Below are 19,183 nucleotides of genomic sequence, written 5' to 3' on the forward strand. Positions count from 1 at the left end.
CAACTGCTCCCCTCCCCTTCTCCTCATGTGCTCCCCAGCTCTGGAGGATAAGGAATGAAGTCTGGTAGAAATAGGAAAGCCCAGCACAGAAATACTTGAGAATCTCAATTGTTTGCTAAGTATATTTCCCATAGTAAGAATAGTAATGGCAGCTGCAGTGGTGATAATGGTAATAGTAGAAGTAATCCTGAGAGGTGGTCATAAGATCATAAATTTAAAATAGTGTGCTACCCACTCTGAGCTACCTCCCCAACTTGGCATTTCCCAGGGGGCTATTCCCAGGTTCAAACTACTCTGTGTGTCTGCAGTCTATAGTTCACAAGCCCCCATCAGTGTGCTTCCCTTTAGTAGACAGCAATTAGACAAGATTAGTTCAAAGCAAAGTCATTCACTGCAATAAGACATAAAGAACAATAGCTACAATATAGTCCTTTGCCATAGATCGAGCACGTATTCTTCTACAACTACATTCAAGATCACCAAAAAGGGTGTACACATACACAAGAATGTACAGGTTGAGAGATACACACATAGGGAATACATGCAGCCAAGTGACCCACACCTCTGACACTACAAAGTCCTAATATTATTTCTTTTCTCTTTACAATGCTTCCCACTGGGCATAGCATTTCTTCTAGGCAGTCACTCAGCTGAGTTCCCAAGGCATTCTCTTCTTTGAATCTGTTTCCAAAAATTCCAGATTATTTCCCCGTTAAACTCATAGCTAGCTCTGTTTTCTACTTCCCAATGTCATATTCCTCAACTCTCTACTTGCTGTCTCTCCATATAGTGTCTCTCTCCTAAGGAAGGAATGATTCCCTCTCAAGAGCTGGATCTTAACTTTGACAGCTGGTTCTTTTCTGTGCTGTTGGAGGTCACACTCCTCAAAGCTACCTTAGAATCAGTGTTAATGACTGGCTCCTCAAGCTTGGCTGAAAACTTTTTTCACACTTTTTGGAAGGGGTAAGGGGAGTAACAAAGCTTCCTTCTAATTCTGTTGAACTTGAGTAGCAGATTCCTTTCTTTAAGACTTCCTTTAAGATTTTAAAACCTTGTCCTTGTTACTGGTCCTTTACTTTCTATGATTTAATTGGCTGGGCCAGGAAGGGAGGAAATAAGTAGATTACTTGATCCAGAGTGTCCTGATCAACTCACTCCACTGGACTAATAATAGTAATAAAAATTAAAATGATGATGGTGTGAGGTAATGGTTGGAAAGATGAACTGGGGTAAAGTCCCTTTGAGACATATTGGCCCTCTGAGCAGGTCAATTCATCATTGCCCCCAGGCAGCTCTCTAAGACTAGAAATTAACAGGTGCCAAATCTGTATAAACAGAGGAAGTTCCTCACTGGGAATTTCCAGACACCAGTGAGATCACAGGTAAGATCTAACAACAATAAAAATGTTTACATGCCTATGGCCCTTTGAGCCTTGTACAGCACGCTATAGGGAGTAGAATGTTGGATTTGGAGTTAGAAAAACTCATAGTCAAATCCTAGCTGTATGACACGAGTGCATCATCACCTCTCTTGACCTCAGTTTTCTAACTGGTAAAATGGGAATCCTCACAGTTGTTGTATGTGAATAATAATAATAAATATAGATAACATGTATATAGGGCTCAAAATGTTGTAAAGTATCCCTTTTGATAAAATGGGATAATGCATATAAAGAACTTTTAAACCATAAGTCAATATATAAATATCGTTTATTATTATGAAGCACTTTTCTCTCAGCATCTTTGTGAAATAGTCTCTCTATATATGAGGGTCCCCATCTAGATGTTATGGATCAGAAAACAGAGACCTACTGTCAACAAATGGCCTACAGCCAGTTCAGCATACTTTCCCACTACCCTATACTACACCTCTTATGCCATGATGCATGACCTCTGACATAAAGTTTTGCAGATAAGAACTAGGAATTGTCTGGCATATGTCTAGAGGTCTAGACTTGGAGTGAGAGAACCTTCAAATCGCAATTCTGGTACTCAAGTCCTATGTGACAAGTCATTTTCTTTCTTTTCTATCTATAAAATGAGGATATTAAAATCGATTACCTTTATGGTCCCTTGCAGTTCAAAAATCTACAAAGCAGCCATCTAAACCTTGCTTGTCCTTCAAGACCTGATTCAAAATCTTTCTCCTCCTTGAAGCCTTCCTAGACCTATCCAGTCCAACACTTCCTTTCCCTGAATCCCTAATTATAGCAGTCACTGTCTGTACCACTCACTCAGCATGTCCTGCCTCCTGTTATCAATTAGTTTTTCTTGTGTCCTAGGCCCAACTAGATTGTAAATTCCTTGAGATCAGGAGCTCTGTCTAGAAAAATACTGGCAGAGGAATAAGGAAACCCGGGTTTGGGTCTTAGCTCTGGTGCATGACGCTAGGTGGGTCAATTAATCCCTCTGAACTTCAAGCCAGAGGAATCTGAGACCCAGGGATACTGTAAGGAAATAACTTTGTAACCCCAAAAGTACCATATACATGTGTAAATTATTAAATGAATGAATGACTGAACTCATTATCTTTCCACCAAAACCTTCCCTTCTTCCAAACTTTCCTATTACTGTTAAGGGAACCACCATCCTTCCAGTTACCTGGACTCACAACCTAGGAATCATCTTCACTCCCTCTTTCTCTACCTTTATAACATCTCTTGCATATGTCCCCTTCTCTCTTCTGATGCTCCCACCACCCTAAAGCAGGCCCTCATTACCTCACACCTGAACGATGGCAATAACCTGCTGCTGGGTCTGCCTGCCTCTAGGTTATCCCCACTCCAATCCATTCTCCACTGAGCCATCAAACTGATCTTACAGGCGAGTCTTACCATATCACCCACTATTTACCCAATAGTTCTCTCTACACTCCAGGATCAAATATAAACTCCTCTCTTGGTGTTCAAATCCCTTAGAACCTGGCCCCTTTCTACCTTTTCAGTTTTCTTAAACCTTACTCATCTCTACATGCTTCAATCCAATGACACTGGCTTTCTTAATTTACTTTGCACACAATACTCTGCATTCCTACTCTGGGCATTTTCTTTTATTTTTAAATTTATTTAGCATGTTATTTTCCTTCAACTACACACACACACACACACACACACACACACACACACACATTTTTAACATTTGTTTTTAAAACGTTAAGTTTTAAAATCCCCCTCATTGAGAGGGCAAGAAATTTGATATAGGTTATACATGTGTAGTCATGCAAAACACAATAGTCATAGTGTGAAATAAAACATAGAAAAAAAAACTCAAGAAAAATAAAGAAAGTAAAAAAGTATGCTTCCATAAGTATTCAGACACTATCAATTCTTTGTCTGGGGATGGATAGCATTTTTCATCCCAAATCCTTCAGGGTTGGCTTGGTTCATTGAGAATAACTAAGTCATTCAGAGCTTACAATATTGCTCCTGCTTTATACACAGTACATTTCACTTTGCATCAGTTCATGTAAGTCTTTCTAGGTTTTTCTGAGAGCATCCAGCTCATCATTTCTTATAGCACAATAGTATTCCATCACAATCACATAGCACAGTTTGCTCAGCCATTCCCCAATTGATGGGCATCCTCTCAATTTCCAACTCCCTGTCACTAGAAAAGAGCTGCTATCAATATTTCCATACATATAGGTCCCTTTCCCCTTTGTTTTTTTATCTCATTTTGGAAAAAAAAAAAACCTAGTAGTGGCACTACTAGGTCAAAAGGTATACATGGTTTTATAGCCCTTTGGGCATAGTTCCAAATTGCTCTAACATTATAATAATTGAATATATATAAATAATTATAATAATTGAATCAGTTCGCAACTCCACCAACAGTACATCAATGTCTCATTTTCCCCACATCACCCTCATTATTAGCCACTACAATAGGTAAAAGGTAATACCTCGGAATTGTTTAAATTTGCATTCCTCCAATCAACAGGGATTGAGAGCACTTTTCATATGGCTATAGAAAACTTTCATTACTTCATCTGAAAACTGTTCATATCTCTAAACTAACTCCTTTGTCCTCTGGAATATCATATTCCAAGCCCAAGCTCTCTGATCCTTTAATGTAGAAGTCTCTAAATCTCATATTATCCTGACTGTGGCTCTACAAGATTTGGATTGTTTCTTTCTGGCTGCTTGCAATATTCTCTCCTTGACCTGGAAGCTCTGGAATTTGGCTATAATATTCCTGGGAGTTTTCATTTTGGGATCTCTTTCAGGAGGTGATTAGTGGATTCTTCCCTTTCTATTTTACTTTCTGGTTCTAGAATATCAGGACAATTTTCCTTGATAATCTCTTGAAAGATGGTGCCTAGGCACTTTTTAATCATGGCTTTCATGTAATCCAATAATTTTAAAATCATCTCTCCTGGATCTGTTTTCCAGGTCAGTTGTTTTTCCAACAAGACATTTCATGTCATCTTCTATTTTTTTTCATTCTTTTGGTTTTGTTTCATTATTTCTTGATTTCTCATAAAGTCATTAGCTTCTATTTGCTCAATTCTAATTTTTAAGGAATTTTTTTTTGCTGAGCTTTTGCATCTCCTTTTCCATTTGACCAATTCTACTTTTTAAGAAGTTCTTTTCTTCAGCAAATTTTTGTTCCTCTTTTCCCATTTTGTCAATTCTGCTTTTCAGGGCATTCTTCTCCTCATTGACTTTTTGTACCTTTTTTACCTTTTGGCCTATTTTGGTTTTTGAGGCAATATTTTATTCAGTATTTTTTGTGTCTCCTTTACCAAACTGTTGACTCTTTTTTTTGATGATTTTCTTGAATCATGCTCATTTCTCTTCCCTTTTTTCTACTTCTCTTACTTGATTTTCAGAATCCTTTTTGAATTCTTCCGTAGCCTGAGACTGATTCATATTTTTCTTGGAGGTTTCGGATGTTGGAGTTTTGACTTTGTTATCTTTTTCTGTGTGTGTTTCGATCTTCCTTGTCACCAAAATAACTTCCTATGGTCAGAAATTTTTCTGTTGTCTACTCATTCTCCTAGCCTATTTCCTGACTTTTAACTCCTTTTTAAAGTAGGAGTCTGCTTCCAGGGTGGAGGGCACACTGTCCCAAGCTTCAGGGTTTTGTGCAGCTCTTTTCAGAGATACCCCTAGGGATCTGTAAGTTTTCATTTCTTCCAAGGTGGTATGATATAAGGAGAGGTGCGTTTACTACTCTCCTGGCCTGTGCTGTGGTCTGTGAGTGACCACAAGCACTCTTTTCTGCCCTGGAGCTGTGATGAGGGTCCTTGCTTCACTTCGGCTACAAGCTCTGCCATGTTAGTACTCCTCCTCACCCTGGGACTGCCATCCAGAACTGTGAACCATATAGGAGTATGGGCAAAGTAACAGAGTCCTGCCTCAGTGCTAGCAAAGAGACCCCTCTGATCTCCTTCTGACCAGTTGTTTGACCCCCCTTACCATCGATGAAGTGAGAGCTCCAGAAGCAGCTGCTGCCACTGCTTATTCGGTGGCTCCAAAGGCCTGCTTCTGGTTTTCTGGGGCCATTTGCTGGTGTGCTGGCATTATTTAAAGGTATTTAGAGGAGTGTGGGGTATTTAGAGTATTTAGAGAGCTCAGGAGAGTCATTGCCTTTTTTCCTCCATCTTGGCTGCTACTCTGGGCATTTTCCCTGTCTGATTCCTCTGCCTGGAATGCACTCCCTCCTCATCTCTGCCTTCTAGCTTCCCTTGCTTCCTTGAAATCTCACCTAAAGTCCCAACTTATACAAGATGATTTTCCCAATCTTTAATCTTAGGGCTCTCCCTCTGAGATTTATCCTGTATATATTTTATTTGTACATAGTGGTTTGCATGTTGTCTCCTCCAATAGACTGTGAGCTCCTTGACAGTGGGGATTTGTCCCCTTTCTTCTTATTCCTAGCACTTATCACTTCTTAGTCCTAGCACTTATTTCTGGGCATTTAATAAATACTAGTTGACTAACTGGGGCAGCTAGGTGGCACGGTGAATAAAGTGCTAGGTCTGATGTCATTAAGACATCTTCCTGGGTTCAAATCTATCTTCAGACACTTATTAACTATATGACCCTGGGCAAGTCACTTAACCCTGTTTGCCTTGGTTTACTCGTCTTTGAAATGAACTGGAGAAGGAAGTGGCAAACCACTCCGGCACCTTTACCAAGAAGAGTCATGAAGAGTCAGACATGGCTGAAAAACAAGTTGACTGACTGATTGACATTGACTGAATAACCCAGTTCAGCTTTCCTTATCAGCATGCTCGTTCATCTTTCAAAAGCTAAAAGAAGTCAGATTTCCTCTTCTCCCCTCATTTCCCCCAATCAGACACACTAAAAAAGCTGACCAGTTTGTGAGTCTCTAGTGATCCTTACAATAGAATGTTAGCTCCTTGAGATCAGAGACTCTCTTGGTTGTCTTTGAGTCTCATGACTGGGCACAATGAACATAGAAGATGTTTAATGAATACTTGTTGAATAAAGATCATGGGATCATAGATCTAGCGCTGGAAGGGACCTTTGATGACAGATAAGGAAAATGAGGCCCAGAAAGGCTAAATGACTTGCCTGAGGTCATACGATTAGTATCAGAAGTAGAATTAAATTGAATTGAATTATGCTGTTACACACATATATATATCTCATGGGTATGTATATAATGTGTGTATGTGTGTTACATATGTGTATTTATAGCCACATATTCACATACATGCATATGCATTTATATGTTATATAAGTACAGAATAAATAATTAGGGGGATTAAGAAGATTTAGATTAGATAGCAAAAAGAACTGCCTAATTTACCTGAATGTGAGACATCGGAGAGGTGAGGGAGGTCAAGCAAAGGTAGTATCTTTTCCCCAGAAGGTCTTTTAAAATGGGAAAGGAAAGAAATAGTCCTGCCTAGATTCAGAAGAAAGACATAATGGCTTCTGGAGGAGCTGGCTAGCTTTTATAGGTTCTTCAATTAGTGTCTTCCTCCCAAGAATAATAATTTCTCTACAACCTCTGTACTTTCTCTCCTCCTCTACCCCCAGAAAACCAGGACTGCAGAGGGAAGCCAGAAACCAGCAGCAAAGCTCGAAAGGAGCGGACAGCCTTTACCAAGGAACAGCTGAGGGAACTGGAGGCAGAATTTGCCCATCACAACTACCTGACAAGACTCAGGAGATACGAGATTGCTGTGAACCTGGATCTCACTGAGCGCCAGGTGTGAGAACTTCTTTGGACTTTACTTTTCCCTATTCTTTGTTTTCTTCTTCCTCTCCTCTTCTTTTTACTCTCCTTATCCTTCCTCTCTCCTTCCTGCCACTCTCCTCTTCTCTCCCCTTATTTCCATTTTCCTCCTCTCCTCATCCCTTCTTTAATTCTTCCCTCTACCCTCCTCCTCTCTCTTCCTCCATTTTCCTCCTCTTTCCCCTTCTTTCCAATTGCCTTTCCCTTTCTTTCCCTTCCCGACTTTCCCTTTCCTTTCATTTTTCTTTCCCCTTCTTTCTCCTCCCCTTCATTCCATTCTTCTTTTCCCTCTCTCCCCTTCTTTCTCTCCTCTTTCTTCTCAATGCCACTGACTTTTTCTCTTTTCTTCCTCCACATCCCCCCTTCCCCTCCCCATACACAGTTTCATTATCTTCTTTTTCCAGAGCGCTTCTTTGTCTGCTTAATGAATGTAGTACCTTCTCTGGGGTAGTTGGTAGGGAAGAAAGTGAACCATGTGAAAATATTGATATGCTCCTTTCCATCTCTGCTCTCTGGGCATGTTAGGGTAACCAGGTATTCTATCCCTTAGGACTAGATTAAGTGTTGACATAGGGGAGAAGTCACATGAACTCCAAGAGTCACTAAACTTGTTTTCATCCTTTCTCCTCCCCAGGTCAAAGTGTGGTTTCAAAATAGAAGGATGAAATGGAAGCGGGTGAAAGGGGGGCAGCCTGTTTCCCCCCAGGAGCAAGATCCTGAAGATGTGGACTCTGCAGCCTCCCTAAGTTCAGAGTGAGACACTCCAGGAGGAGAGAAGTGGGACTGGGAGCTGTGATCCCAAACAACTCTTCTTCCTACCTGTCGCCTTCTGTAGACTACACCCCTGACATCCCGAAGGACATCCCCCAAACTCTTCTCTCTATGCCTCTTGGAAGGAAGACAAATAACTCAGCTCCTCTGGAACCTTGAAGTTCCAGAGAAAAAATGTTCTGTTTGATCTAACTCACTGACCCTGTCTACTTTAAAAAAAAAAAACAATGTCTCTCCCACCTCCCATCCCTACCCAACCACAAAGCCATCGGGTGCCTTTGTCAGGAAGCAGCTGCAAAAAATGGATACTCCAAAAAAATGGAAGCCAAACTGAAAAGGCTTCCACTCTTCAGCTAAGGTGGCCTTTCTAGTGGGTTTCCTGGTTCACTGATTGACACTTTAACCCAGTCCCCAGTCTCTCCTATTCCCTTTTCCAGCCCCATCATGGAGCCAATGCTCAGGCTTGTGTTCCTAACTTCATATGAGAAATGTTCTCTCCATCCAGTGGCACATATGATGGACCTATTGACAACCTTCCAGAATGAGAATACAGGAAAAAGACCCCTATTTCCCAGTCCTTACCCCAACCAGACTGCCCTTTGAGTCCAAGACTTTGGATTCCCCCCCCTTCCTTTTTTGACACTTTGAAATCCTCCAGAAAACAAACCTAAGAGAGTATACCATGGGGAGAAGTTCTAATGCCTTAACCTGGTCAGAACGATCCAGGAGCCTACTTCACCATGACTCTTGCTTTTCCCGGTGATCTGATGAAATTTACTTTACAAGTTTCTGGCCAGTAGCTAAGTGATCTATGGATACACTTGCTGGAATATCACCCTATAGTCAAAGCCTTGGCCCTGGGATGGTTGGGAGGGTTGAGGCAGCATATTAGGAGAATGGCAAAATGTCTCTTTAGGAATCCTAGAGTTGGGTCCCATGAGACTTGGTACAAGGCCTATTTATCTCTAGTTTAATTGCCAACTAATTCTGTTGAAGAAGAAAAAAGAAAGGGGAGAGATCCCTATATGTCTTTATAAAGTTAATGCCAAGCTGATGGCATGTGGTACCAGGTCTCCTCCATACCCCATTCAGTGCAACACTGAGCCCAAAGCTGTGTGCTACAATGGAAACAACAACAAACATACTGGTGTTGGTGACGGAGATCAAGGTTCAAATCACACCTCTAACACTTATCATTTGTACCAAGTCATTTCACTTCTCTCCATGATTCTTGGTTTCTTCGTTTATAAAATCAGAGAATTGGAGTAGGTGAAGTAGAGATTTATGATGTGGAGATTTAGCCTTAATTTATGACAAATATCTGGAAATGCCAATGACCTGGGAGTTGGGATTAAAGTATTGTAAATGAGGATCCTAATATAAGGAGAGTCAATAGTAGGGTTGGATGGCCTATGAAAAAGGGAAATTGCCTAATGTCAGTATTCCATGTCATGACAGAGCTCCAACACTAAATATTCCAAATGAAATGCTCCCCTTTTGTGCTCACAGATCCATTTCTGCTCTCTTCAATTCAATACAACAAACTTTTATTTAGTACCTACTGTGTACAACGCACTGTGCTAGGCACTGCGTTCCTATATATTGTCTATAGTAGGGGTATAGTTCTCATAATTTGTACCTCCTTCTCAGTGGTGGCACAATAATACTGATGGGCAGGGATATACCGAGGGGGTCATTGATTTAAAGACCATCTAGTCCTGTTGCTAGATGGCAAAGTGGATAGAATGCTGGGCCTGGAGTCAGGAAGACTCATCTTCCCGAGTTCAAATCTGACCTCAGACACGTACTAGATGTGTGACCCTGGGGAAGTCATTTAACCCTGCTTGCCTCCTCTGTAAAATGAACTGAAGTAAGAAATGGCAAACCACTCCCGGTATCTTCCAAGAAAAACCCTAAATGGAATCACAAAGAGTCAGACACAACTGAAAATGACTAAATGACTGAAATCTTGATGCCCTGGTAGATGGTAACAGATCTTCCTGGGAAAGAGAACACCTCCCTCCACCCCCCAAAGGAGACCCCACTCGGTTTAGTTCTCAGTTCCCCTGAGTCAACCCACTGCAGAGGATAAGGCAGCCAGGAATTGTCTTTGATCTTTCATATGTGGTTTTAAACGGTCACAAAAACCGTGGAAATTGATCATCAACCAAGATGACTGGTTTTAGCATCTGTAATTTTTTGTAAAGCACAACTGTATATTTCTTATCAATCTAACTCTTCAAGATCATTATACTTTATAACAAAAATCCTAAAGAAAAAATCAATAAATTTTTTTTTTAAATACTTGAGCGTTTCCCCTCCTTTCCCCCTGATTTTGTATACACTTCTCTTTCATTTCTGGTAACAATCCTGATTTTTGCCTGAATGAAACTAAGGAAATCCCACCAAATAGCCAATCTTTGCAAATTGGAGGGAGAAAAACCTTATCCAGATGGAAATATTTCCCATCCCCCTCCAGCAGTGTAAAGGAAATCTTGGCAAAACAAGATATTTTCCCATGGACTTGCAGTGTAATTTTAGTAATAACCATTCATGTCTGTTGTAGGAGGATTGTTTAACAATTCTTGCCTTAAGTACACCAGAGCCTTGACTTCTCCCTAAATTCCATCAACAAAAATAAGGGAGTTAGAAGGAAAGGATGATTTAGAGGGGAAAATAATGAGTTCATTTTTAGGCACATTGAGGTTAAGGTTGAGGTACTGTTGAGACATACAGGTGGGGATGTCCAGCTGGGCATTTGAAGATGTGGGACTGGAGGCATAGGAGAGATTGTGACTGGAGATAATAACTAAGGAAGTCCTCTGCTTAGAGATGATGATTGAAGCCACGGGAGCTGATGATATAATAATAACTGGCATTTATACCACTTTAAGGATTGGAAGTTGCTTTATAATAAATCATTTTATTTTATCTTCATAACAGCCTTGGGAAGTAGGTGATAACAAGCATCCCCATTTTACAGGTAAGGAACAAAATGATTGAGAGATTTGCTCTTGATGATAAAGTACAGGATTTGAATTCAAGTCTTTCTGATTCCAGGGATAGCATTGTATCCACTGTGCCATCTAGATACCTAGCCAAAAAAGGTGAGGTATAGAAATAAAAGAAATTAATCATCGAACCTCGAAGTTGGAAAGGACCTCAGAGATCCTCTAATCCAATCTATACATGGACAAAAATTTCCTTCACAACATCCTTGGCAAGAGGTTATCCAGTCTTTGCTTGAAGACCTCCAAGGAAAGAAAACCCACCATCTTCCAAGATAGCTCATTCTAATTTTGGATAGCTTTTAGGAATTTTTTTCTTAAAGACCGAAGGCTGAATTTGGTGGATGCTTACACTAAGACTTACACTAGACTAAAAAAGGGATGAAGGAAAGAAAGGTAAATGAGAAAGGAAGGAAAGGCATGAGTACAGATAGAAGCCAAAGGTGGATAGACCATTAAGAATCAAGGAGTGTTTTACATCATGGGATATGTATAAAATATATCAAACTGCCTACCATTTTAAGAAGAGGGGAGAGGAGGGAGGGAGAAAAATTTGGAACTCAAAATCTTGTAAAAATGAATGCTAAAATTTTTCTTAATGTGTGATTGTGGAGAAAAAATAAAATATTACTTAAAGCAAAAAAAAAAAAAATCAAGGAGTGGTCCACAGTGTCAAAAGGTACAGAGAAGTAGATGAGGATAATTGGGGAGAAAGAATATTGAATTGAGTGACAAGGTCATTAGGTTACCAGCAGTGAAAAAAGGACCTGATCCTTGAAAGGAAATCACTGGGCAGGGAAAGGGGCGGGCTAGAGTTGGGGACCCCTCTTCCTGCCTTCTTCCCATTGGTTCTTTTATGGAACTATTTCCCTTGAATGTTATCAACATTAAGGGGGTTAATTTATTTAAATTCAATTTTGTTTTTCAGGCCCACATTCTTTACCTCTCCTCTCTCTCCCTTACCCTCTCTCCCTGAGAAAGCAAGAAAAACATACCTTATTACAAATATGTATAGTCAAGCAAAATAAATTCCTTTTGTGTAAAAAAAAAAAAATGCCTCAATCATAGCAAGAGGTTTATGAGTGAAAAGGTGGTATGTGGACAGGATGAGTAAGTGTGATCTACCCCCAATAGTCTGACAGTAGAAAAGAGAAACAAATAGGAAAATAACCTTAGGAGTATTAAAATTTAGGAGAGGTTTTTTTTTTTATTACAAGAAGATCTGGGAATTCTATAGACCAAGGAGGAACAATAAGAGAATGAGATTTCAACAATGAGAGAACTGAAGACAAGAGGAAATGAGATGATTAGTAGAATAATCTAACAAAGGACATCCAAATAGGATCAAGGTCACAAGCAGAATACATTTAGCCAGGAAGAAACACATCTCATCAATCCACAAGCATTTATTAAACACTATGTATCAGGTACTGGCATAAGCACAGGAGAGAAAAAGACAAAAATGAAACAGTAACTTGTCCTCAAGTTTACATTCTATCAGGGAATATAATAAGTATGTATTCTTTTATATATGCTATGTATTGTGTATTTAATATGTACACATGTAATAAATATAAATAGATTTATTACAACAAAATAAACATACTTATATTTATATATAATTAATATAAGGTAATTTGGAAGAGGAGGCATTAATAACTGGGGACTGAGAGAGAACAGGAAATGTCTCATGTAAGGATGATATTTGAGCTAAGTTTTTTTTTTTCAAGCAATCGGTGTTAAGTAATTTGCTCAAGGCTACACGGCCAGTTATTTCTAGGTGTGGTGCTAAGTATCGGAGCCCACATTTGATCCCCAGGTCATCCCGACACTGGAGCCGGTGCTCTTACTTGCTGAGCCACCTGGCCGCCCCTTGAGCTAAGTTTTAAAGAAAACTAGGAATTCTAAAAGGCAAGAATAAGGAGGAAACATGTTCCAAGCATCTTGTTCAAAAGCAGAGATACAGGAGGTGAGAGATAGAATGACATGTGTCCAGGAAGTGGCAGAGGAGGGATTAAGGCAATCATATGGGATAGTCTAGTTAAACCTGCAACCTTGAGACCATATGTGACTCTCTAGGCCCTCAAGTGTGTCCCTTTGACTGAAGCCACAGAACAAATTCTTTTATTAAGGGAATTTGTTCAGTGAAGTTTAGATTCAGTCAAAGGGTCACACTTGAGGATCTTGAGGGCCACATGTGGCCTCAAGGCCACAGGTTCCCCACCCTTGGTCTAGTACTTCCCAGCCAAGCAAGAAGGTAGCTCATTAGATGAGAGGGAAAGTGATGGGATGGAGATGGAGTCTTGCAGAGAGAGGTAGTTTGTGAGGAAATGGGAAGTGTGATAGACAAGATAAGATAAATACAAGAAATGCTATACCACTGTGACTTAAAGCTATATTTAGTAAACTCATGAGATCTATAGATAACACTAAGGAGTAGCTAACACACTAGATGACAAGGTCAGATCCAAAAGGATTTTGACAGTTAACAACATTGGACTGAATCTAATAAGATAAAGGTCAATAAGGATAAATGAAAATTTTTTCAACCTCTTAAGTATGAGATTGGGGGAGTATAGTTATGCAGCAGATGTTCTGAAAAAGATCTAGGGGTATCAGAAAACTACAAGGTCAATAGGAATCAACTATGTTATTGTGACATTTGTTGCTGTTGTTTAGTTATGTCTGACTTTTCAAGAACCCATGGACCATGGCACTCCAGGTCCTTCTATTCTCCACTATCTCTCAAAGTTGGTTCATGTTCATGTTCATTCTTTCCTTAACACTATCTATCCATTTCATCCTCTGCTGTTCCCTTTTCCTTTTGCCTTCATTCTTTCCCATTATCAGGGTCTTTTCCAGAGTCCTGTCTTCTCTTTATGTGGCCAAAGTATTTAAGGTTCAGCTTCACTATTTAACCTCCCAGTGGATCACATAAATTAATTTCTTTAAGTATTGACTGCTTTGATTGCTTTGCTGTCCAAGAGACTCTCAAAAGTCTTCTCCAGCACCACAATTTGAAAGTGTCAATTCTGCAGCACTAACTCTCACAGTCATATTGCTATTGGAAAAACCATAGCTTTGACTATATGGATCTTGGTTGCCAAGGTAATGTCTCTGCTTCTTAATACGCTGTCCAGGTTCATCATAGCTCTCCTTCCAAGGAGCAAATGTTTTTTAACTTCATGACTGCATTCTCCATCTGTAGTGATCTCTGAGTCCAAGAATATAAAATCTGATGTGACTTACATTTCTTCTCTTTCTCTTTGCTAGAAAGTGATGGGACCAGTTGCCAAGATCATAATTTGTTGTTTTGTTTTATTTTTTTTATGTTAAGCTTCAAGCCAGCTTTTACACTCTCCTGTTTTATGCTGATCAAAAGGCTTCTTAATTCTTCTTCACTTTCTGGCACCAGAGATTATGACATCCAAGAAAACTAATGAGATCTTAGACTGAATTACATATAGCCTCCAGGAATAGGAAGATGATGCTATATTCTGCCCTAATCAGACTTCGTTTGGAGTATTGTGCTCATTTATGAGTACTGTGGCTTTAAAAGGACATTGACAAGTTGGAAAGTGTCCAGAGAAGGCAACCGAGATGATAAGGGGCTTTGCATTCATACCATATGAGGATTTGTTGAAGGAATTGAGCCTGCTTAACCAGGGAAGATTCAAATGGATATGATATCTGTATGGAGGAGAAACTAGATTTCTTCTAATAGATATATTATAGAGGAAATTTATTTCATGTATTGAGTTGGGCTAGATGGCTGAGGTGGTTTCTTCCAATTTCCAATTATGTGTGTGTACATATTTTTTATTTGTATGTATTTAGATTTATGTTATAAATACATTTTTATATTTTATGTGTATAACACATGTTTTATATACATATGTACATTACATATAAAAGTATGTGTATTATATTCCCTGATAGAATGTGTATTATATTCCCTGATAGAATGTAAGGGTGAGGAGAGGTTATGGTTTCATTTTTACCTTTGTCTCTCCTGTGCCTAGGCCAGTGCCTGATACATAGTAAGTGTTTAATAAATGCTTGTCAATTGAGGAGGTGTGTTTCCTCCCTGCTAAGACTATTCTGCTTGTGTCCTTGATCCTGTATCCTTCCTTGTCCTTTGTTAGATTATTCTATTAATCATCTCTTTTCTTCTCAAGTCTTCAGTCTTTCTCTCATTGTTGACTCCTTCCTCCTTAGTCTACAGAATTCTCATATCTTCCTGTAATTTAAAAAAAATCTCTCGTCGATTTTGCTACTACTCAGCTCCCTAGATTCTGTGATTCTATGATTCAAGTAAGATAAAACTTATAGTGAATGCAGTAAGTCCATGATTTTCTTTAGCAATATTCAAGGATTATGAGTAGAAAGAGAAAAGGCAGATGAATCCTTGGGGGTTACCTAAGGAGAGAGGATAGCAATGGTAGAAGGTCAAGGGAGGAGGAGAGGGCATTACTGAAAGGACTTACCATTAATTGGGTAAAGAATGGACATGGAAAAAAGGCAAAACAAAGCTTATAAAGTAGAAGAACAGGCTAGGTTTGTAGAACAATAAGAACATAAAACAGGTATGAAAGAAGTAAGAAAATGGGGAAAATTGAAAGATCCACTTGAAAGCAATCTAATCCTTGAAAAGGCAGGTGGGCGGTAGAGTGTATGGAGCATAGGGCCTAAAGTCCGGAAGATTTTAAATCCATGAAGAGTTCAAATCCACTCCTAGTTGCTGATTAACTGTGAAGTCACTAAACCTTTGTTTGCCTCCATTTCTTCATCTATAAAATGAGAATGATAATAATATTATCCATCCCCCAGGATTGTTATGAAGATAAAATGAGAAATTTCACAAAGTATTTTGTAAACCTTGAAGAACCACATAAATTCTATTATTATTATTATGGTATATGATTAGTGGTGCAGCAGATAAAGTGCCAGAGCTGGAGTCAGGAAGACCTGAATTCAAATCTAACTTCAGACACTTACTAGCTACGTGACCCTGGGCAAATTACTTAATCCTGGCTGCCTCAGTTTCCTCATCTGCAAAATGAACTGGAGAAAGAAATGGCAAACCACTCCAGAATCTTTGCCAAGAAAACCCCAAATTGGATCACGAAGAGTCAGATGCAACTGAAACAACTGAACAAAAATAACAATTATTATTATTATTACCATTAAAACAAACTCAGCTGGGATCTGTAAACATGGCAGTTAAGAGGTTCCATCTGCTAAGAGACACATTTGCATGTGGAGCCAGGAGGGAGCAGGTTCTAGTTTTTTCTCTGTTACTAACTCATTATGCAATGTGGACAAATCATCTCCCTGGTTCTCAGTTTCCTTGTCTGTAAAATGGAAGTTTGCTCTCGGCTACAGCCTTGAGAACAGGAGTGCTCAGATCAGGTGAGGAAAATGACAATCACTTTCACCAGCAGATATCATCATACACATCCAGGATGACCAATGTGGCCTCCAGGAGCTAAGTTCTGAAAAGGCACCCATGATGAACAAGGTACAGATTCCCCTGGCAGTTATCATGGAGAGAATGATGCGTGGCTAGAGAAAATAAAGCTACTGGTAATAAATATGTACCTCAGGCAAGCCGAATGGATTTGGAGGCTGGCACAATGGATTCAATAATTGCTGGACCATTTGGCTAGCTAGACCTTTAAGCCAGATAACTTCATTTTTTGGCCAGTGTAGTACAAGAAACAACTGGGCAAAAGGCCACTATACAGAGGGAGTTGAATTAGTAGGCTCTGTGTCTACTGGATATGGAGATGAAGGAATAAGAAAGATGTGTGTTTGTAGGATTTATAACTGACCCATTCACTGGGAGGCAGCACTGAATCTGGCAGGGAACCCTGCTTATCACCGAGATCAGAGAAGAGTGGCCAGATTGAATCATGAGTAATTCCAGTACTTTTCCCAAGGTATCAGACAGTGTAGTTCAGCCCTGTAATACAAACCTGTCAATCTACCCATTGGTGTCAAATGCAGAAGAAACCTATTCCATTGACAATGAAATTCTGTATGACATTTGCCTGCAAACCCTTAAACTGACCACAGCCAATTATGGAGACTCCAACTATTCTGCTACCAGGCATACAATCACCACTTCAACCTCCAGTTCCCACCAGCTGAATGCTGAGTTCTACAAACTAGCAAAAAAGCATGGTGTCCTTCCCCTATCAGCATTTCATGCTGGGTTTTGTTCTAGAATGGCTATTTGTAACTCCCAATATAGTTGCTACCTATGACTGCGATCTTCTGGGGCCACATGCTGACAAAGGAGATGGATGAGCAGATGTTTGTCAGCATATTAGCATTTAATTCACTCTAGAAGAGATTCTGGAGTCTAGTTGGTGGTGCAGAAAAATAGCTTTGATGTAGGTGAGGATTTACCCCAGCTTAGGGGAAAGGTAGAATCATAGATTTTTTTTAAAGCTGGAAAAAAGTTTAGGCTTGATCTCTTCCAGGAGTGGAGAATCTGTGGCCTCAAAACCACATTTGGCCTTCTAGGTCCTTGGGTGCATCCTTTAGGCTGAGTCCATTTTACAAAACAAATCTTTTTATTAAGAGGATTTGTTCTGTGAAGTTTGGATTGAGTCAAAGGGCCACACTTGAGGACCCAGAAGGCCACATGTGGCCTCGAAGCTGCAGGTTCCCCACCCCTGACTGGTCTCAGATAATCTCTAAGATCCCTTCCTTTTCAAATATCCTATGAAAAATTAGAATTAGTGTTCTGCAATAGCATTCTGGATAATGTTTGTTGAATGAACAAATAAATAAAAAAGACACTTATTAAAATCTTACTGTGTACCAAGTACCATGCTAAACAGAATATAAACTAAAATCAAATTTCTTTAAGATATGAATAGCTTAATTTGCTAATTCAGTCACAGCAAGTTTTCCAAATCGATCAAGAAAGTCCTGCCCATAAAAATAAAGGTGCATTCACAATGCAATCAAATGTTTTTTGGTTTATAAATCAAACATGGAATGTTGTCCCTCTTGGTTTAATATTGAACATTAACCCATTGCTGAATATTCATTAAAATAAGAACAAGAGATTCTCCAAATTTTGAGCTATTGACCTCCAATTCCACTACCCCACATGGTCATGTGTGTGGGGAAGTGCTGTTCAAGGCAAGTTTTTCCAGATTTTGGCAAGTGATTGAATTTGAAGAGAACAATTTGGTGAAGATCCAAATGATGGGAGATGCCAAACTATGCCTTTCTTTTCAGTGACTGGCTTCTCCCTCTTGGGAGAGTATCAAGGATGAAGTAAACATTAACTAAGCTCCTACCATTAGTTACTCTATATTTTCCTGTAAGTACAAGGCAGGGGAAAACCAGCTTTAAAACTCATGTGCATGTTGAACACTCAGTGTTTCCGAAACACATCAGCAACTCCAAGTCTGTGCCTTAGACGGTGCCTATTTCTGACAGCACTTTGGAACCTGAGCTTGTCCCATGAGTCTTTGCTCACTTACAGAAGGGAAATGGTGTCAGGCAGGGAGACTGTTCCATGCCTTCTCACTCTTCATAACTGAGGGATTCCATAGTGGGAGGCTTTCTTTCCCTTCCATGGACTGGAAATTAGCTCCAAGCTGCCTAGCTGAGCCAGAGGTCATTCGAAAACGAAGAGACTGTTGGAGAATAATATTCTATTGGCTGTGCTTGTTCTCTGCCTTCCAATCCAAAAAGACCCTTTGTTACAAATAATGACAGCATGAGGGAAGCAGTATGAGAGAAGGGGTTCCCTTTTTTATGTGGATTAAGCTGGCTCACCCACCATCCTTCAGCTAGACTGGCCAGTATGATATATTATTCCTAGTCTCTGTTTCCAGAACACCAGTTTTCTATTAATAATCTTTTACAAGAACACCTAGCATAAACAGTTCTAAAATTCTATGATCTTCTGATTCAGAAAGAAAGAAGAAAATGAAGGAAGGAGGGAGGGAAATAGGGAAACAAAAAGGAAAGGAGGAAGGAAAGAAGAAAGGAGGGATATAAGGAGGGAAAATAGGAGGAAGAATGGGAGGAGGAAAGGAAGAGGGAAGGAAGGAGAAAGGAAGAAAGGAAGAAAGAAAGGAAGAAAGAAAGAAAGGAAGAAAGAAAGGAAGAAAGAAAGGAAGAAAGAAAGAAAGAAAGAAAGAAAGAAAGAAAGAAAGAAAGAA

General features: G+C 39.6%; 1 protein-coding gene across 1 annotated transcript in view; it reads left to right on the forward strand.

Annotated features, from left to right (window-relative positions):
- Nucleotides 1-10,289, forward strand: part of MEOX1 (mesenchyme homeobox 1) — a 32,763-nt gene extending 22,474 nt beyond the window's left edge. Inside the window, exons 2-3 of the mRNA XM_069067558.1 lie at nucleotides 7,014-7,186; nucleotides 7,847-10,289. Coding sequence (XP_068923659.1) covers nucleotides 7,014-7,186; nucleotides 7,847-7,969 — 296 coding nt within the window. The 3' untranslated portion in view covers nucleotides 7,970-10,289. The remainder of the gene's footprint in view (nucleotides 1-7,013; nucleotides 7,187-7,846) is intronic.
- The last annotated feature ends 8,894 nt before the right edge of the window (nucleotides 10,290-19,183 follow it).

The sequence above is a fragment of the Petaurus breviceps genome, unplaced genomic scaffold (assembly GCF_028583685.1).
Source record: "Petaurus breviceps papuanus isolate PSGF00001 unplaced genomic scaffold, PetGlider_PUasm1.0 90750, whole genome shotgun sequence".
Taxonomy (NCBI): Eukaryota; Metazoa; Chordata; class Mammalia; order Diprotodontia; family Petauridae; genus Petaurus; species Petaurus breviceps.